Below are 21943 nucleotides of genomic sequence, written 5' to 3' on the forward strand. Positions count from 1 at the left end.
TAAAGATGACCATTATTATAAGAGGAAGCTGAGTAGATGAAAAATAGGAAAAATTGAGGCCTTCAAATTGCCGTTTTCAAGACTTTGAAATGATTGGTTCAGAATTGATGGATGTAACCACCAAGGTACCTGTTAGAAATGAGGATTTGGAAATCCCTGCCCCTCCCATAAAAGTAGGATGCAGTTTTTGGACCTTTTCTCGCTCTAATCCTCATCCTTGCTGGGTTGGCCTGGTGGGGAAACTCATTCCCAATCAAGCTACCTGGTGAAAACTGTAGTCGTCACCTGATGGCACCATCAGAACAAGACATGCCTATGTTAAAAAGGACCCTGCTGGTTTTGGCACATTACCTTGGCCGCTGCTCAGGAGAGCTGGTGAAAATTGGAACCTGTCAGATATTGGAACCAGGATAAGTAATTAATCTGGGTGGCTTTAATTGCCCACCTCACTGATTTAAAATAATTCTTTATTGCTTTTGCCTTGATACTGAAGCTAAAGTATTTCATTGTCTTTGATTGTATTTATATTTCCCATAGGGTGATGCAGAGCATGGACCTCCAGGGGACAAAGGCCTACGGGGTCTTCCAGGACGTTCGGCCATTCCAGGACCCCCTGGACCCTCGGGTCTGGGTTATCCTGGTCCAAAAGGCCAAACCGGCCCTGTGGGAGATATAGGCTTTTCAGGAGAGCAAGGTTCTAAAGGCCAAAAAGGCCTGAAAGGTAATGGATCTGAAAATATCCAACTTAGAATTCAAAAAACATTAAAAATTATTATATTATATATGTCATACAAAGATTGTTTTAACAAAAAGTTAATGTAGCATCGGGTTATAATGCAGTGCAATATTGTAGCATATAATTGTAATTTTAATGAAATACAGTGCAGGTTTATGAAACTTCAGGGCCACGGACCACACTTTCGAGGAGCTAGGTTGATTCCGGAAGCCTCTCAAAATGGTAAGTGGGTCCTGATTCCGGGATTCCTGCCCCTATTCCCGGCACTGGCAATTTTCACCGGTATGGAAAAATGTATGGGTAGTGAGCCCGCTCCCTGCATTCCGAATCTGGTTGGTTCCATTGACGAGGTAGGCATCACATACCGCATCATAATTGTCGTGGAGGCCGACTTCTGAAACACTCAGGCTCACAGCCTCTCAGAGGAGTTGTGAGCTATCATCTTGATTCAGGAACATTTTGAAAGGCATATTTAAAAGGTCTTATCAATGCTTTTGTCATTCTCTTTCCATGCTTCCTACAACCCCCTCCCCTTCATTCCCACTCAGCCAGTATGCACTATGTACAAACCTAATAAGCCATTAATAAAGTCTTGAAATGCTCATTAAAAAAAACACCCATTCAGAAATTAATTCATACATTCATATGTGCTCTGCCTGAAGGCAAGTCCTTGGTTCATTGTGTGCTGATGCTTCATCCTGAGTCATTTTCTTGGCATTTTTTCTGTCAGTGGTGGTTTGGCACTCTTAAATATTCATAATGAGGTCAGCTGTACGAATTCTTTCAGTGCAACTGGATGGCCTCATTATGTATGTTTAGCTGAGAGCACAGGCTCATAAAAGGATTATCTTAGCATTGGGGTTCTATTTTGACAATTGGAGAGAACTGTTGACTTTGCTTTATTGACATCTTTATGTGGTTATACTGAGTTGTTCTTTCTGTGATCTCTGTAGTCATTGTCTCAATGTTTATGTGCACAAGATTAAGTGGTGTAAAGTGTTTGAAGTCTCTGTATTGCTACTTAAATGGTTCATCTTATTGGCATTTGATAGGGAGTAGGAAGCAGCAAACTTTTTCAGAGGTTTGTGAATGGGTGTTCTGAGCAGTTCCACACATGTCTTTTACGATAAGGCTCCTTAGTTCTGTACATAATGTACGCTATACACTGGGTGAATGGGCATGGAAGGGGCACCAGTTGGCATGGAGGGTATGAAGGACTGCCTAAACTCTGCTTCCAGGGTTGTGTTCCAATGTCATCCTACACCAACAACATCATTCCCTCCACCCAAACGAAGATCGTGATATCTGGGGGCATTTCTACCAAGGTGAGTCCAGCAAATTAGGCAACATCCTGTCTGACTGTCTGCCTCGGTGTAGTGGGAATCTGGGCCAATGTATTTAAAAGCTGAATTTCTCTGTGTCAGCTTAGATGGATCAAAATAGTAAATACTGTGGTCTGGATTCATCTACCCTACCCGCCACAAGAACGCCAAGGGGGAGACGCCAACAATGAAAAAAATCCATTGACCTTGGAGGGGATACTCCGGTCACCAGACAAACACGGCTGGAGAATCCCGCCCTATATTCTTATAGTAAATACTTCATGATTACGATTTTGAACTTGTGTGCTAACTCATAGAACATTACAGCGCAGTACAGGCCCTACGGCCCTCGATGTTGTGCCGACCTGTGAAACCACTCTAAAGCCCATCTACACTATTCCCTTATCATCCATATGTCTATCCAATGACCATTTCAACGCCCTTCGTGTTGGCGAGTCCACTACTGTTGCAGGCAGGGCATTCCACACCCTTACTACTCTGAGTAAAGAACCTACCTCTGACATCTGTCCCATATCTATACCCCCTCAATTTAAAGCAATGTCTCCTCATGCTAGACATCACCATCTGAGGAAAAAGGCTCTCACTGTCCACCCTATCCAATCCTCTGATCATCTTGTATGCCTCAATTAAGTCACCTCTTAACCTTCTTCTCTCTAACGAAAACAGCCTGAAGTCCCTCAGCCTTTCCTCATAAGATCTTCCCTCCATACCAGGCAACCTTCTGGTAAATCTCCTCTGCACCCTTTCCAATGCTTCCACATCCTTCCTATAATGCGGCGACCAGAATTGCACGCAATACTCCAAATGCGGCCGCACTAGAGTTTTGTACAGCTGCAACATGAACCTCATGGCTCCGAAACTCAATCCCTCTACCAATAAAAGCTAACACACCGTACCCCTTCTTAACAACCCTCTCAACCTGGGTGGCAACTTTCAGGGGTCTATGTACATAGACACCGAGATTTCTCTGCTCATCCACACTGCCAAGAATCTTACCATTAGCCCAGTACTCTGTCTTCCTATTATTCCTTCCAAAATGAATCACCTCACACTTTTCTGCATTAAACTCCATTTGCCACCTCTCAGCCCAGCGCTGCAGCTTATCTATGTCCCTCTGTAACTTGTAACATCCTGTCCACAACTCCACCGACTTTAGTGTCATCTGCAAATTTACTCACCCATCCTTCTACGCCCTCCTCCAGGTCATTTATAAAAATGACAAACAGCAGTGGCCCCAAAACAGATCCTTGTGGTACACCACTAGTAACTGGACTCCAGTCTGAACATTTTCCATCAACCACCACCCTTTGTCTTCTTCCAGCTAGCCAATTTCTGATCCAAACTGCTAAATCACCCTGAATCCCATGCCTCCGTATTTTCTGCAGTAGCCTATCGTGGGGAACCTTATCAAACGCTTTACTGAAATCCATATACACCACATCAACTGCTTTACCCTCATCCACCTGTTTGGTCAACTTCTCAAAGAACTCAATAATGTTTGTGAGGCACGACCTACCCTTCACAAAACCGTGTTGACTATCCCTAATCAAATTATTCCTTTCCAGATGATTATACATCCTATCTCTCAGAAACCTTTCCAAGATTTTGCCCACAACAGAAGTAAGGCTCACTGGTCTATAGTTACCGGGGTTGTCTCTACTCCCCTTCTTGAACAAGGGGACAACATTTGCTATCCTCCAGTCTTCTGGCACTATTCCTGTAGACAAAGATGACTTAAAGATCAAAGCCAAAGGCTCAGCAATCTCCTTCCTAGCTTCCCAGAGAATCTTAGGATAAATCCCATCCGGCCCAGGGGACTTATCTATTTTCACACGTTCCAGAATTGCTAACACCTCCTCCTTATGAACCTCGAGCCCTTCTAGTCTAGTAGCCTGAATCTCAGTATTCTCCTCGACAACATTGTCTTTTTCCTGTGTGAATACTGACGAAAAATATTCATTCAGCACCTCTCCTATCTCCTCGGACTCCACGCACAACTTCCCACTACTGTCCTTGACTGGCCGTACTCTTACCCTAGTCATTCGTTTATTCCTGACATATCTATAGAAAGCTTTAAGGTTATCCTTGATCCTACCTGCCAAAGACTTCTCAAGTCCCCTCCTGGCTCTTCTTAGCTCTCTCTTTAGGTCCTTCCTCGCTAACTTGTAACTCTCGAGCGCCCTAACTGAACCTTCATGTCTCATCTTTACATAAGCCTCCTTCCGCTTGACAAGAGTTTTGACTGCTTTAGTAAACCACGGTTCCCTTGCTCGACCACTTCCTCCCTGCCTGTCAGGTACATACTTATCAAGGACACGCAGTAGCTGTTCCTTGAACAAGCTCCACATTTCCATTGTGCCCATCCACTGCAGTTTTCCTCTCCATCCGATGCATCCTAAGTCTTGCCTCATCGCATCATAATTGTCTTTCCCCCAGATATAACTCTTGCCCTGCGGTATATACCTATCCCTTTCCATCACTAAAGTAAACGTAATCGAATTGTGGTCACTATCACCAAAGTGCTCACCTACCTCCCAATCTAACACCTGTCCTGGTTCATTACCCAGTACCAAATCTAATATGGCCTCGCCTCTCGTTGGCCTATCTACATACTGTATCAGGAAACCCTCCTGCACACATTGGACAAAAACGGACCCATCTAAAGTACTCGAACTATAGCGTTTCCAGTCAATATTTGGAAAGTTAAAGTCCCCCATAACAATTACCCTGTTGCTTTCGCTCCTATCCAGAATCATCTTTGCAATCCTTTCCTCTACATCTCTGGAACTTTTCGGAGGCCTATAGAAAACCCCTAACAGGGTGACCTCTCCTTTCCTGTTTCTAACCTCAGCCCATACTACCTCAGTAGAAGGGTCCTCATCAAACGTCCTTTCCACCCTAGCTCCCTGAATTCCTGCCTTACATCCCTATCCCTTTTCCTACTTGTGTCATTGGTACCAATGTGGACCACGACTTGGGGCTGCTCCCCCTCCCCCTTGTTGCTAACTTTTGGTTGGTTCAATTGGCTCTGTTTTATAACCTTTGCTCTCGAGTCGCCAGGTATCTTTATGATACCGCCACGAGGTTTAAGTTCAAGTAATGATCAATAACTCAACACACCAATTAGTAAGATTCAAATCAAAACACATTTATTATACACAGTAAAATATTATACACTACTCCTGCATAGACTCTACTTTCTAGGCTATTTCTATCAATAACAGGCCTATACTTAGCTTCGGACTGGCCCACCAGGTCAGGGGAACAAATGGCCTTTCGTTCAGGTCCTGAGTCTGCGGGATTCAAAAGCTGGTATGGACTGGTAGCTAGGAGCGCCTATCTCATAGCGAGCTTTGACTTGAGACTTGCTTGCTTGGAGGCAACAAGACAGGTCACTGTCAAGGGTTGGTTCAAGTTGCTGAGTGACCCTGCCAAAGAAGGACGATTTGAACTTGGGGGCTTTACGCCCTTCGGGGCAGACCCCGTACCTGGTTCCAAGTGATTGGACTACTTTCCGATCACTTGGATCGATTTCTCCAATGCTGGAGCGGTTCCCTGATCGTTGGGCGGTCCCTAAGTGTCCGTTGGCCTTCCTTTGTCTTGGCTCCTGCTGGCGCGGAGGAGTCTGGCTTGGCTTTATTCACCTTAACTGTTGCGATTGTGTCCTGGAATCGCTCATTACTATGCAGATGGCTGCTGCATTACTAAGCAGATGGCTGCTGGTTTCAGTGCTGCCTGGTTCCTTACAGGTTTCAATACACATGGGGCGGGATTCTCCGAAATGGAGGCAGAGTGTTTGCGCCGTTGTGATCGCCGTCGAGGTTCACGACGGCGCGAAACGGCCCCTATCCCGACCGATTCAGGGCTCGATAATGGGCTAGGAGCGGCGCCGCGTCATTTACGCGCGCCAGGCCTTGGCGCCGCGTCAAGGCAGCGCCACATACATGACACGGCCGGTGCCGCATAGCTGGCGTCACCCGCGCATGCGTGGTTGCCGTCCTCTATGAGTCCGCCCGCAAGAAGATGTCTGACGGATTCTCCTAGGATTCTCTGGGAGGCCAGGGAAGAGATTGCTGGACCTTTGGCTTTGATTTTTATGTCATCATTGGCTACAGGAATAGTGCCAGAGGACTGGAGGACAGCAAATGTGGTCCCTTTGTTCAAAAAGGGGAGCAGAGACAACCCTGGCAACTATAGACCGGTGAGCCTCACGTCTGTAGTGGGTAAAGTCTTGGAGGGGATTATAAGAGACAAGATTTATAATCATCTAGATAGGAATAATATGATCAGGGATAGTCAGCATGGCTTTGTGAAGGGTAGGTCATGCCTCACAAACCTTATCGAGTTCTTTGAGAAGGTGACTGAACAGGTAGACGAGGGTAGAGCAGTTGATGTGGTGTATATGGATTTCAGCAAAGCGTTTGATAAGGTTCCCCACGGTAGGCTATTGCAAAAAATACGGAGGCTGGGGATTGAGGGTGATTTAGAGATGTGGATCAGAAATTGGCTCGCTGAAAGAAGACAGAGGGTGGTGGTTGATGGGAAATGTTCAGAATGGAGTACAGTCGCAAGTGGAGTACCACAAGGATCTGTTCTGGGGCCGTTGCTGTTTGTCATTTTTATCAATGACCTAGAGGAAGGCGCAGAAGGGTGGGTGAGTAAATTTGCAGACGATACTAAAGTCGGTGGTGTTGTCGATAGTGTGGAAGGATGTAGCAGGTTACAGAGGGATATAGATAAGCTGCAGAGCTGGGCTGAGAGGTGGCAAATGGAGTTTAATGTAGAGAAGTGTGAGGTGATTCACTTTGGAAGGAATAACAGGAATGCGGAATATTTGGCTAATGGTAAAGTTCTTGAAAGTGTGGATGAGCAGAGGGATCTAGGTGTCCATGTACATAGATCCCTGAAAGTTGCCACCCAGGTTGATAGGGTTGTGAAGAAGGCCTATGGAGTGTTGGCCTTTATTGGTAGAGGGATTGAGTTCCGGAGTCGGGAGGTCATGTTGCAGCTGTACAGAACTCTGGTACGGCCGCATTTGGAGTATTGCGTACAGTTCTGGTCACCGCATTATAGGAAGGACGTGGAGGCTCTGGAGCGGGTGCAGAGGAGATTTACCAGGATGTTGCCTGGTATGGAGGGAAAATCTTATGAGGAAAGGCTGATGGACTTGAGGTTGTTTTCGTTGGAGAGAAGAAGGTTAAGAGGAGACTTAATAGAGGCATACAAAATGATCAGGGGGTTGGATAGGGTGGACAGTGAAAGCCTTCTCCCGCGGATGGATATGGCTGGCACGAGGGGACATAACTTTAAACTGAGGGGTAATAGATATAGGACAGAGGTCAGAGGTAGGTTCTTTACGCAAAGAGTAGTGAGGCCGTGGAATGCCCTACCTGCTACAGTAGTGAACTCGCCAACATTGAGGGCATTTAAAAGTTTATTGGATAAACATATGGATGATAATGGCATAGTGTAGGTTAGATGGCTTTTGTTTTGGTGCAACATCGTGGGCCGAAGGGCCTGTACTGCGCTGTATTGTTCTATGTTCTCTGTTCTATGCTAGTCTTTGCCTGTGTTGGCTGAATTTCCCTTCAGCCTTTGCGGTTCTCCATTTTAAGCCGGGCAGTGGCCAACTCAGGTGGCTACACCCTTAAGGATCCCGAAAACACGATCCGAGACATCACGCACCCTGGCCCCTGGGAGGCAACACACCAATCGCGAGTCTCTCTCGTTCCCACAGAATCTCCTATCTATCCCCCTAACTATGGAGTCTCCAATGACTAATGCTCTACTCCTCTCCCCCTTCCCTTCTGAGCAACACGGACAGACTCTGTGCCAGAGACCTGTACCCCACGGCTTACCCCTTGTAAGTCCCCCCCCCTCCAACAGTATCCAAAGCGGAATACTTATTACTAAGGGGAACGACCACAGGGGATCCCTATACTGATTGCTTCCTCCCAGCCCCTCTCACCGTCATCCATCTATCTTTATTCTTCGGAGTAACTACATCCCTGAAGCTTCTATCTATGACCATCTCTGCATCCCAAATGATCCGAAGTTCATCCAGCTCCAGCTCCACTTCCCTAACGTGGTTTCTGAGGAGCTGGAGGTGGGTGCACTTCCCACAGATGAAATCAGCAGGGACACTGACGGCGTCCCTCACCTCAAACATTCTGCAGGAGGAACATTGCACTACCTTCCCTGCCATCCCCTCTCGATAAAAGAAAGAAAGAGCTCACCTGTCATTCACTCCCCTTCTCAGCACGCACTCACTCAGCAACCTCTGCGCCCCGCACGATAACACCTGAGGGAAAAGAAAAGAAAAAAAATTACCAGTAATTTTCTGAAACATCATGTTTTCTAAAACATCAGGCGCAATCCAATGGCCATGCTGCACCTGAAAAGCAGCTCTTGGGATCTATTGGGCTTGCAACATTTCATGAGATCCAACGTGATCTCACGAGACGTTTCAATGTAAATCCTGCCCTTTGTGGGTGGGATCACTTTTTGGCAAATTTTCATACTGGTCTCACTCTCATGTGTAGATTCCCGAAATAACTGAGACTTTGGGATTCATGTCCTTTGCCTTGGACACCTTGGGCCAGCGCCATTCAGCACTGGTCCCTACAAACTGGAACCAGACAGAATGGCATTTGTGGGGGTCTCCCAGGGGATGGGAGGCCCCCAGCTGCATGCCCTTTGCGCAGCGTGGTGCCCTGGCACTGCTGGTGCCACCTGGGAACCTTGGTGGTGCCATGCTGGCATTATATGCGTGCATACCATTCAGCAGAACTCCTCAGTGCACAAAACGGGGCTACGTGCAGCCTCAGCCGGGTGTTCCCCACTGAGGCCCTTTATACAACATGCGCGCTGGGAAACACATGGCTAAATGCATTCGCAATCGGACTTTGTTCCCAATTAGTTGAATCGAACGCATCATCTGAAATTCAAGCTAGTGTATCAGGCCCTATCCGAAATAGGTGTGGTAACCAAACCACCTAAATCTGGGTCAGGCAGAAGTATATTTTTCTCAAATTGAATATGTTTGATCCCATTAAAAAGATATTGGCCCTGATGTCAGATTCTCGAGACCCATCGCAGAGCCAACTGTTTTTGACTCATTGCTTGTACTGTCCCTGCCATCTTCAGACAAAAGTGACAAGTAAATGATCACATTTGGCTTCCTGAGATTTTCACCATCACAAATCTCTGTGCCAAATTCAGTCCTCTCCACTGGGCATTGAATGCTGAAACCCACTGGATACAGTGAAAACTATTGGTCCTAACTGTAATCCAGTTCTTTGATGAAGATTTTTCAACATCCTACCTTCATTAGCAAAGTGATGGAAAGAGCTATCTATACGTATGTCATTAATATGCCCCACTGCTCAGCAATAAGCTGGCTGTCCATCCTAAGTTTGGTTCCACCAGAGATATTAATTCTAGAATTCACTACAGCCTTGAAGCAGACATACATGGGCAGAAGCTGAATATCAGAGGGGAGTTGTGAGCAACTTCACTGGTATCAAAGTAAGCAGTCATCTGAATATGACACTGAGGAGCCTAACAAAGCTGAGGTAAATGCGAGTCAGAGGGAAAATCATCCAGTGGCTGAACTCAAAGTTGAACTGAAGAAAGATAGGTGTGATTGTTGGAGGCCAATTATCCATGCCCCAGGACATCACTGCTGGAGTTTCTCAGTTCAACCATTTTCAGCTGCTTCATCAATGAATTTCCATTCATCACATCAGGTTGTTTCCTGATGATTCTACATGTCGGGAACCATTACTCAGTCTCCTACTATCACCAGTTTGGTGTTTACCATTGGCCAGAAGACTAACTGGACAAACCATGACAACAAAAGGGTCAGATTACTCTGCAATGAGTGGCTCATCTTCTGACCCCTCAATGGCTCACCACCATCTACACTCTTCAGTCAGATATGTGCTCAAATGAACACTTGTCACTTGTCAATAAGGAGGCTCCAGATTCTTCACACCATCTAGGCTAGAGTATGATGGGCCGAGTGCCCATCATGTAATGTAAATTTCTTTGCTCCTGGACTTGACATCCATCCATGCTACCCTGTCGCAACAGTATGTACTAACCACAGAATGCATTTCAGCTAATCACCAAACATACTTCCAGAGAACTTCCCACCGCTGCCACTCCTTCACCAAGAAGTCCTGCACCACCCTGAAGTGAACATAAATCGCCATTCCTTCATTGACGAGGCGACACCCTATTGACAACATGTTATCATCGTGGGATCACCACATATTAGAACCAGGCATGGATGCAATGGATGAATGCCAAAGTGACAGCATCAGTGCTGCACAGCAAGGCAGAACCCCGCTGAGTATGATGTGAAGGAACCCTCAAAGAATTTGGTCTGGTTCTGATTTTTGTAACACTGTTAATAACAATGTGGGGCTCAATGATAATTCCCGATGAGGGGGGTGTGCGATATGTGCAACGCACACCATGGGCTTGGATTGATATCCAGCTTATTTCGGCGCGTTGGAAACATCAAACACTTTCCCATTTCTTCTTTGTGGTAAGCACAGTAGCACAAGTGGCTAGCACTGTGGCTTCACAGCACCAGGGTCCTAGGTTCGATTCCCCGCTGGGTCACTGTCTGTGCGGAGTCTGCACATTCTCCCCGTGTCTGCGTGGGTTTCCTCCGGGTGCTCCCGTTTCCTCCCACAGTCCAAAGACGTGCAGGTTAGGTGGATTGGCCATGCTAAATTGCCTTTTAGTGTCGAAAAAAGTTAGGCGGGGTTATTGGGTTACGAGGATAGGATGGAAGTGAGGGCTTAAGTGGGTTGGTGCAGACCTGATGGGCCGAATGGCCTCCTTCTGCACTGTATGTTCTATGTTCTTGTGTGTCAAGTTCTCAACCATTAACTACAAAATCCTGATTAAGCATAATCCGAATTCAATATGTTTATCAGTTTCTGGTTACAGAGTAGTGTACATTGTAATATTATCTGAAGTTATATTTGCAAGCTGAGAATAATTAAGGCAGCAGTGTGATTATATATTAAATTAATTATTCACAAACATCTTTGTTCTCTCGCAGGTGACACTTCGTGTCCAAGACGTCCAGGCCCACCAGGCCCTAAAGGAATGCCAGGGCCTCCAGGTGCTTAGATTTAAATAAGTCCAGTGGCAATATTGCATTTCAGAACAAGTGGCTGTGAGGCCCATAAGCAAAATGTAAAAAATATGTTAATTTGAGCCGAGGCAGATCTAACAGAATGAACGGTAATATAGGTGAACAAAGCTCATAGATAGAATTTACAGTGCAGAAGGAGGCCATTCGGCCCATCGAGTCTGCACCAGCTCTTGGAACGAGCACCCTACCCAAGGTCCACAGCTCCACCCTATCCCCATAACCCCACCTAACACTATGGGCAATTTAGTATGGCCAATCCACCTAACCCGCACATCTTTGGACTGTGGGAGGAAACCGGAGCACCCGGAGGAAACCCACGCACACACGGGGAGGATGTGCAGACTCCGCACAGACAGTGACCCAGGCCGGGAATCGAACCTGGGACCCTGGAGCTGTGAAGCAATTGTGCTATCCACAATGCTACCGTGCTGCCCAAAGCAAAAGTATTCAGTTAAAGTTGAATCCATGGGTAGGTTATTGCCTTGTCCTCGTCCGCTTTTATCACCATATTGGTGGTGGGGTGGTGGGGGGGGGGGGGGGGGGGGGGGAGTGGTTTCCAGCTGTTCTCGCCAGCGAGATCTTCGGTCCTGTTGATGGCAAACCCCCGCTGCCGGTGGAGCCAATGGGAAAGCCTATTGATAGCAGCAGGACGGGAGGATCCTGCCGCCGACCAACTGCAGGTTACTTCCCACAACCAACAATACTGGGGGGGGTGGGGGGGGGGGGGGGGGAAGGGGAGGGGAATACCCCCCCCTCCCGCACCTTATATACAGCAAACGGAATCAATAGATGGGATTTTCATGGATTCGGGGAGACTCCATGAAGGGGAGAAAATAGCAGTCGGGATCTGATCCCAGGATTCCTGGCCCTATTCCTGGGTTTCCAATTCTCAGCAGTGCTGTTGAAGCATGAGAGCCGGGTTGAGGTTGTGAGTCTGCACTCCCAATCTGACAGCTCCGTTGTGGGGACAAACATGTCCTAGTACACTGCAATGTTCGTACAGTTGGGCCAGCTTTTTAAAGAGTCCTCATTCCATGAAATGGAAGTTCAAAAGGTCTTACCCAAGTCACAAGCCCATCACAAGCCAAGAATGCATAATGAGGCTTGGCTGAGAACCCACAGATCCATTAGACTGCTGGAAAAGCTGACTCCCCAGCGAAATGTTGCTTGATTGACAGTTCTTGCTCTGTGATCTCTTCTGCCAATTTCACAATGTTTATTTATGCAAGATAAAGAAGTTTCAACTGTTTATAGTTTCTGCTATTGATACTTTAAAGGTTTGAATGATTGGGCTGCAATGAAAGCAATTTTAAGACTCATTTGTTTTAAGCCTTTTGAATACATCCTTTCATCACTGTAGGGTTCATTGATTCTACACAGAGTGGAGAGTGGGCGGGTTTGCGTGGAAGTGCCATAGCTTGTGATGGAGGGAAGAGGGGTCATGACAGTGGGTGCAGGGCTTATTTTTGCATGGAGGGAATGTGGTGACATTGGGAGGTGAGTGGAGGGCATGAATTGGCATGGGTGGGGCACAGGGAATGTGAGGGAATGTGTGGGATGATGGCCTTTCTGTTTTTATTATAACTGGGGCAAAGTCCCAAAACACCGAGGTTGGCCTTTTAAACAGTCCACTTTTTCAACCAGTAGCCTATGTGGCTGCCGGCGAACACATAGGGCTCCTGTAACTACCTTCCTTTGCCATTCCACCCTCCACTGCCACGGAGCGAAAATCCCATCTTGGCAGCCACATTCCCCGGAAATTTCCCAACTCCCACCACCCACCTCCAGGATGAAAGTCCAGCCGAATATAACAGTTATCTATCTAAGAGTTCTGATATTGCTGCTGTTTGGGTTGGCATTGCCCCATGGTCACAATTCACACATTCTCTTTCCCTTCCACAGGATCAACAGGTTCTTCAGGGATTCCTGGCAGACCAGGGAGAATTGGTTTTGATGGGCCTAAAGGTCTGAAAGGTGAACCGGGCCTGCTGACATATCCTGGAGAATCAGGTGCGAAGAGGAAATCTCAAACTAGATCATTTGGTTCTGGGTGTACCATGAATCTGATTGTTTCTGAAATGCGACTCACAATATAGTTACCATGTGTAAATGGGAGATGTTGGCCAGTTTTGCCCACTGAATTGGCTTTCTTCAGCTTCAAAGTGCTAAACAATCCGTATAAGTAAATAAAGGCAGCCATTTATAACTGTTATGGATTTTTATGTTCCAGCTGTTTTGGCAATAGCTCCCCTTATATCTCAGTTTTTAAACATGCTGCTTGATATAGTTTGAACAATTTAGGCTGAGAATGTCCACGTTTTGACTCTTTAAGATTGGGCTGAATTAATTTGTCTAGAACAGACTGGGAATGGAAAACTGTAATTGGCGTTAGTTTTCTGCAGCCCTCTTTCTTACTCTCTTGCACGATTTCGCTCTCTTTTTCACATTCACCATCTGTCTCAATCTTTCTTCTTTCTTTATCAATATTTATTGTGGCCACTGCCACAATAGAACATTCCTTCTGTGCTCCAATTATGATATCTTAAGTTTCACAGCCCTCTTCCTTAATGCTACAACTTCCCTGCTCCAAATATGCCGTCCTACGCACTGCTGCTCCACACTGCATTCTTACTTTGTAAATCCAAGACTTACCACAGTCTCCTACATTTTTCCCAAGAGCAGAAAATGTGGAATTACTTACATTCCTCGGTGTTTCTTTCTTCACAATTTTCCACACCCAAATCCAACATTATTTAAACATCGCTTCTTCAAGTATCTTATCTACTCTCCTACTCTTTTCAAACTTAAAGGTGTCTGTCCAAAGGATGTTGGTTCTTCAGTTTGATTTGTCTATTAAAAGTATAATAATAATCATCTTTATTGTCACAAGTAGGCTTACATTAACACTGCAATGAAGTTACTGTGAAAAGCCCCTAGTCGCCACATTCGGGGACACAGAAGGAGAATTCAGAATATCAAACTCACCTAACAGCATTTCTTTCGGGACATGTGGGAGGAAACCGGAGCACCCGGAGGAAACCCACACAAACACAGGGAGAATGTGCAGACTCCACATAGACAGTGACCCAAGCCGGGAATTGAACCTGGGATCTTAGAGCTGTGAAGCAACAGTGCTACCCACTGTGCTACTGTGCCACCCACTTATAACTAAGTGGCGATAAAGGGGAAAAATAACAATCACCGATTTACTATTTAACGAGCCCTTTTGCAAATGCGATGCATCTGGGAAAGAACTTTGCAGCAGAGGAAAAATTAGAGGAGGAAAAAGTGTTAGGAATACAAAGATATGAGCCTAGACAGGAATGCTTGTTGTCACATTAAACATTCAATTGCTGTATTATGTAAGACAGAATTTAAGATTTGCATTTATGTGGCAGAACGTCCCAAAGAGCTTCACAGCCGATTGATGTGCAGTCACTGTTGTAATGTATTTCCCCGTCAGCTGTTTTAACAAAGGCCTTAACCCATTTCAATACAGGGTAATTGCTCTCTTGAAATAGTAGAGGAACGCAGTAGTTAACCTAGAATGTGCCATGGCTATCGTTATGTCAATTCTGAAAAGTGAGTGCTTTTTTAAATCCTATATTTGCACAAAAGCACAGCCATTTTTTTTGGAAACCTAGTAGGAGGATGATGAGTAATAGGGGCGGGAGTAAGCCATCCGGCCCATTGAGCATGCTACACCATTCAATAAGATGAGGGCTGATGTGATTGTGGTGTCCTTTGAGGACCCAGCCAAAACAGAGCTACTGGAGATGCTTGCGACAATGACATCTGAGAGGGTGGCAGGACTATCCAGCAAAGACAGCGATGGGAATGAGGGAAGCATCAATCATACAGTATGGTCTGCTGGATTTCTGCTTTAACTTTTAGCATGTCAACAGTTCATGGGAACCGTACAACTAACTTGCAGCTTCTTTCTTTACAGGTTTTCAAGGATCAATTGGTGACCCAGGTCGTCAAGGGCCTCCTGGAACGTCAGAAAATGGAGCTCCTGGCTCTCCAGGCTTTCCAGGTGTTCCAGGAGAAAAAGGTCCACCTGGTGATTCATATGATGGTCCATCAGGGGCTCCTGGACAATTTGGAAGGAGAGGCCCAACAGGTGCAAGTGGAGATACTGGGGGCCCAGGACCTTCAGGAAGGCAAGGTAAAGATCAAAAGACAGTTCTTTTCTTTTTTTTTTCATCTTCTACTAATCAATTTGGCCTGAGGGTTAATGCTTAATTGCTAATAATGAAGTTTAATGGCTTCACCTGGTTATCACTATACTTATTTGGAAACTTCAGCACACTTCAGGCCAACACAGTATTGGATATAGAACCAATAATACTGAATTTGCAATGAGATTATTGGCTATTTGAATAACACCTGTGAACAATATTCTACATTTATGCTGCAATTGGAGCAGAATTTTCTGCAGAACATGTTTACTTATGACATGTCTCTGATCTAACAGGTTAACACTTTTAAAACTGTAAATGTAAATGACGCAATTTGTAGGTTGAGCCAGCTCAAACATGTTTCATAGGGTAGAACGGTGGCACAATGGTTAGCACTTTTGCATCACGGCGGCAGGGTCCCAGGCTCGATTCCCGGCTTGGGTCACTGTCTGTGCGGAGTCTGCACATTCTCTCCGTGTTTGCGTGGGTTTCCTCCGGGTGCTCAGGTTTCTTCCTACAAGTCCCAAAAGACGTGCTGTTAGGTAATTTGGACAGTCTGAATTCTCCCTCTGTGTACCCGAACAGGTGCCAGAATGTGGCGATTAGGGGCTTTTCACAGTAGCTTCATTGCGGTGTTAATGTAAACTCACTTGTAACAATAATAAAGATTATTATTATTAACAGTGGTGTTCTCTTGGTTTGGCTGGGAATCTGAGAGATTGTGTGGAAGCATGAATGCCTGTGGCAATCCTGTATACTGAATAGAAGAATACTGAAAGGAGAGATTGAAATCCTGGGAGCGGATCCTTGGTGAAGGCATGGAAGTGGGAAGTGTTGTTTGGGAGAAGATTCCAAGGCATTTTTTTTTTTCGAGGGTAGAGTTTGGGAACACTCATGTGGAACCCAGAGCTCCAGTGAGTTCAGTTGGCTTAAGCATCTGGGGGGATTTGAAGAGAAATCCACAGAAGATCTATTGGATAGCATCTGTCACTTCAGACTGTGGGTGTGTCTGACCACAGTTGACCTATTGGTTTACTTTGACTGTGTACTTACCGAGAACAGCATAGCAAAAGATATATTTTGTAACTTGTGTTATCCCTAAAATCTGTATACATCTGTGAAGATATAGGTGGAACGAAGGAGTATTGAGTTAAAGTCAATATTTTCATGCTTAATTAATGTTTTATTCGTTATGATCCCAGTTGATATAATTGGACAGGAAGATCCCAAAATGTATTACTGGCTCAAAAGACTGTAACTTCTACTTTTTAAATCAAACATGGAGGAACAGAGCCACAAGACTGCTAATTAGTTTTAACAACAACAAAAAAATTTACTAAACATGAAACAACTGGATTATAATACCCCTTCCTTAGCGCAACGAATACGCACAGGTTTTAAGATTAACACAGATGACAAAGTACACTTAAAGCTACAATGATCTCATTAACACAAAAGTTCCCTTTGACACACACAAGATGCTTGTGGTCAAATACTCATACTCCACTTTGAAACCCCAAGTGACAGTCCATGGATGCCTCCTCAGAATCTCCCCAGATAATTGTCATGTAAGAGTTTCCAAAATCTAATCACCAAAACACGCTTTAAAATCTTCTCTCATAATTATGCTTTCTATTAGCGGTTTGGATTCCGAAATCAAAAGACAGAGCTTCCGCTCTACTTTTTCCAGTGAATCCAGACCAGTATTGTACACCAATCCTTCATGATTCCTTTGTCTTGACTGTCTTCCACTGTTACAACCTCTGATATCCAGCCAATACTGTCTACCCAATTACTTTAAAATTTGTGCAGCAGATTGAAGTAAAACATTTCAAACTTTATGAGCCTTTAGGATTCCTTTAGAGACCTAACGTTTCACCAGCTGATTCCTTCTCAACTTTGTCTGTGGAACCCATGGACAGTATCCTGTTCTATTTTCAGGTTTCTAGAACCAACCATCCTTTAGATTCCCTGGAGCTTTTTTTCTTGCACAGTGCACGTTGTACAACTTCTCTTGCCTCGAGCAGAGCTTGGAGATTTCCTCTCTTGCTGTCTACCTGCAATTTCAGTTAAAACTAAGAATAAAAGAAAGCTTTCCCTCTGCCTGGGAAGTAGCCTCCTATTGGCCCACTCTAAACACAATAGAATCCCAGTTGGAATTGAAGCAAACCCCCACACATGAACTACAGATTCCTTCTAGACACGGAAATATTAAATTACCCACCAAAAACTGTATCTTATTTTTAATGGACATATGTTTTTTTTGCATATTATTTTGATAGATGTTAATTGGCAGCCTTGTGACTTTGTTCATCCATGTCTTGAAACATGGAGCCAGGGTTCCAATCCAGGACCTGTCTGTCCAGTAGTAATATCAGCTGGAAACATAACAGGAGCTCTCCGGTCCATTGGGGGAGGGTGCCCTACTCAGAAGAGGGCTTCCGATGGCGGTTAAGGGGTTATTAGGATAGGGCTGGGAAGTGGGCTTGGGTGGAATGCCCTTTCAGAGGGTCGGTGCAGACTCGATGGGCCGAATGGCCTCCTTCTGCACTGTGGGGATTCTATTGGCACGATTCAACAGGAGAAAAACAGAATCCCGTTTTGGCCGCATTTAGCGATGTTTCCCGGTATCTTCAGCTCCGGGAAACATTGCCCTATTTAACTGGACTTCGCCATTCTTTTGGTCTTGGTAAGGAACGCCCGGCTGAGGCCACACTTACTTCATTTCCTGCACTGATGAGCTCAGATTGCCAGCGCAGGAAAATGACTCGCGGATCGGGGTGGTATTTTTAAATGCCGCCCGATCTTTCGACCCCTCTCACTGCCCCCAGAGGCCTCTGAACCCAACCCCCACTGCACCCAATGTACCTCTTAGGGAGCCCTCAAGCCCATCTTCACATCATGTCTTAAGGACAAGGCACCCCTGGACTCAGTTCCTGGCATGGGCAACCTCGCACCCAGGCACCTTGGCACTGCCATTTGGGTTAGATGTCTGTAAGCACAATCTTAACAAAGTCACTGATACATTTATGTTCTGTTAATGATTTTGTTAAAATGGAGCACACAGGAAATTAAACAGTGACATATCGCACTCAGGGATTTCTTTGTGGATCAGGCTAAATTTATCACTATGTGCCTACAGGAAACTAATGGCAAATGTTTGTAAATTGTGTATCCTGTGGAATTCATTCACCCTAAAACAATTTAACATCTGTTCCAAAATAGCAGAATGAAGAATTTAAGGTGAACATATTAAATGTTCCCGCAGTGCATTTTCTGGGCAGTAGTTCTGTAATTACAGCATGACTTCTTCCTATTCTAAGTAATAATTATTAGTTGTTTCCATTATTCTTAGGGCGCAATGGAATTCCGGGATTCCCAGGACGTAAAGGATTCCAAGGTGATCGAGGCCTGACTGGTCAACCAGGAAATCCTGGTCCACCAGGTTTCCCTGCGGAGAAAGGAGAACCAGGTCCAGTTGGACCTCCAGGACGTCCGGGTTTACGTGGCTCCCAAGGTGATGGATATTTGATTTACTTTGATTTATTGTCACATGTACCGAAGTACAGTGAAAAGTATTTTTCTGCGGCCGAGGGAACGTACACAGTACGTACATAGTAGACAAAAAGAATAATCAACAGAGAACATTGACAAATGGTTCATCAATGTTCCCTGGATATTTGGAACATTTTGGCATATCTGGGGCAGTCAGACATGCAGAAACCATTTCACAGCAGAAGATGATGGTCAAAGTTGTAACCTCACCCCACAACAGGTGAGAGGGGGTCAGGGGGATTAGAAGCTTAAAATCCTGTAACATGATCCAGACTCACAGTATACCCAGCTGTCACCATGATTAGCCTATAGTGGCCTGCAAGCCAATAATTCAAGGCCTTCTTCCTCAACGCCTGCTAACGCCTTCTGCTAACAATCTCTTCCCCTTCCTTGTCTCCATCGACCCCAATTCTGTTCCCGCTGCACCCACCATTTCTGCCCGATGAACTATCGTAGTCCACCCTCCATCGAACCATTTGGTCCAACCAGTTTGCACCAACCCTCCGAAAGAGCCCCTCGCTGCATCCACTTAACCTGCACATCTTTTGACTGTGGGAGGAATCCGGAGGAAACCCACGCAGATATGGAGGGAAAGTGCAAACTCCACTCAGACAGTCACACAAAGCCAGAATTGAACCCGGGACCCTGGCGCTGTGAAGCAGCAGTGCTAACCACTGTGCCACAAATTCGCCCCAAGCTCCCTCCTGATTTTGGGTTCAATTTCCTTCCCTTCTCCTGCATGATCTCTCCTGTTTGTCGGCTACTTTCCCAAAAGTTCCCAGCCGGCAGCTCTGTCAATCTGGGCCAGCTGATAGTTTTGGAGATTTCTGACTTTCCCACCCAGAACCAAACTTCCCGTGCTCACTGCCCTCACCTCCTCTCAAATATCAAATGCCTATGTCACTTTACGGAGGATCCCCCATTAATGATTTCAGCTTCTTCCTTAGATGTTTGTTTCAATAAACTTCAGTGTTCCAAGCGACTTGATTAGATACAGAATTTGTTCAGAGCCTTTGTTGAGTTCACATGTCAACCATTTCCTTAGCATCTAAAATGTTGCCTCCTAGCTTCTGTCTTACAAAGCTCAGATCCACATCTTACATCTTGAACACACTATCTCATTGAATGTCTTATTTAATGCACACTTTCAGTAACTGGCTTCCTTCCTGCAATGCTTTTCTCATTAGACTTTCTTCAAAGAACACCATTGTTTTAAAAGTTGCCCCAGGCAACACATTGGAATAGATATTAAAAATATACTTTAATCCTGCTATTATTTTTTTTAATTAATGTACCCAATTCATTTTTTACAATTAAGGGGCAATTTAGCATGGCCAATTCACCTAACCTGCACATCTTTTGGGTTGTGGGGTTGAGACCCACGCAGACACGGGGTAACTGTGCAAACGCCACATAGGCAGTTACCTGGGGCCAGGATCGAACCAGGGTCCTCGGCGCCATGAGGCAGCAGTGCTAACCACTGGGCTACCGTGCTGCCCTAATCCTGCTATTATGACTGTCATTCTATTGTTTTCTTGCTTGCTGCTAAACACAATCTGATTAACCTACAACCTTGTGGTTTATTGTTGGATATATACCTTTGAATTGTCTTTTCGAGAATAGTGTACCTGAGATGATTATTGGGAATATTAGGTAAGAGAGTATTTGATGCATTTATGCCTCATAGGGCTGCACTTTACATCTGCAAATCAGGTGACCTGGACCCCCCTCACCCCTGTGCAAATATAGAATAGGGCGTGATGATGTTGCGTCGGCAATACAACATCATTACGCCACTCCCCAAAACAATGGGAGGTGAGCAAGCATGGAGATCTGCAGCCTGTCAGCCATTTTCAAGTGATTAATTAACAATTGAGCATTTTGATGACCCAGTCAACAGAAACTTCCCGCTGTCCTCTGCATTCTTTGGCCACCTTTGCTTGGCTCCTGACTGCCCTCGGGTTGAGTAATAAATGCTGGTCCAGCCATCGATGCCCACAGCCCACGAATGAATAAAAGCTGTGAAAAATGTGGGGAGTGTAATATGGCAGCTATGATGAGGTGGCACAAGGGTAGGAGAAAGGACCTGCAGCCAGAGCCATGGCAGATGGTAGCAGCAGAGTGTTGGTGAAGGTGACAGTATCTGCATGTTTAAAAATAAAATAAACATTCGGAGAGCGGTGGGGGGGGCCTTTAAACTTGTAACCGTGAACGTGACTGACTCCCTGGGCGGGATTCTCTGCAAACTGGCGCGATGTCCGCTACCTGGCGCCAAAAACGGCGCGGATCACTCCGGCGTCGGGCCGCCCCAAAGGTACGGAATTCTCCGCACCTTTAGGGGCCAAGCCCTCACCTTGAGAGGCTAGGCCCACGCCGGAGTGGTTTCTGCTCAGCCGGCTGGCGCGAAAGGCCTTTGGTGCCACGCCAGCCGGCGCCGAAAGGTCTTTGCCGGGCGACACATGCGCGGGAGCGTCAGCGACCGCTCACGGCATGCCCGCGCATACGTAGGGGAGGGGGTCTCTTCCGCCTCCGCCATAGTGAAGACCATGGCGAAGGCGGAAGAAGAAGAGTGCCATCACGGCACAGGCCCGCCCGCGGATCGGTGGGCCCCGATCGTGGGCCAGGCCACTGTGGGGGCACCCCCCGGGGCCAGATCGTCCCGCGCCCTCCCCAGGACCCCGGAGCCCGCCCGCGCCGCCTTGTCCCGCCGTTCAAAAGGAGGTTTAATCCACGAGGGTTGACAGCGGCGGGACTGCGGACCGGAGAATCGCCGGGGGTGGGCCCGCCGACCGGTGCGATTCCCGCCGACCGGCGTGGCGCGATTCCCGCCCCCTCTGAATCTCTGGTGGCAGAGAATTCAGGACACGGCGGGGGTGGGATTCATGCCCAGCGAGTCTCCGACCCGGTGGGGGGTCGGAGAATCGCAGCCCCTGTTTGCCACATTATACTTCTG

The 21943-nt window shown here is 46.2% G+C and overlaps 1 protein-coding gene across 1 annotated transcript in view; it reads left to right on the forward strand.

The window, feature by feature from the left end:
• The window catches only part of LOC140389020 (uncharacterized), a 278261-nt gene that overhangs the window by 163623 nt on the left and 92695 nt on the right, over positions 1-21943 (forward strand). Inside the window, exons 25-29 of the mRNA XM_072473187.1 lie at positions 538-721; positions 11159-11221; positions 13157-13264; positions 15204-15422; positions 18791-18952. Coding sequence (XP_072329288.1) covers positions 538-721; positions 11159-11221; positions 13157-13264; positions 15204-15422; positions 18791-18952 — 736 coding nt within the window. The remainder of the gene's footprint in view (positions 1-537; positions 722-11158; positions 11222-13156; positions 13265-15203; positions 15423-18790; positions 18953-21943) is intronic.

The sequence above is a fragment of the Scyliorhinus torazame genome, chromosome 14, assembly GCF_047496885.1.
Source record: "Scyliorhinus torazame isolate Kashiwa2021f chromosome 14, sScyTor2.1, whole genome shotgun sequence".
NCBI lineage: Eukaryota > Metazoa > Chordata > Chondrichthyes > Carcharhiniformes > Scyliorhinidae > Scyliorhinus > Scyliorhinus torazame.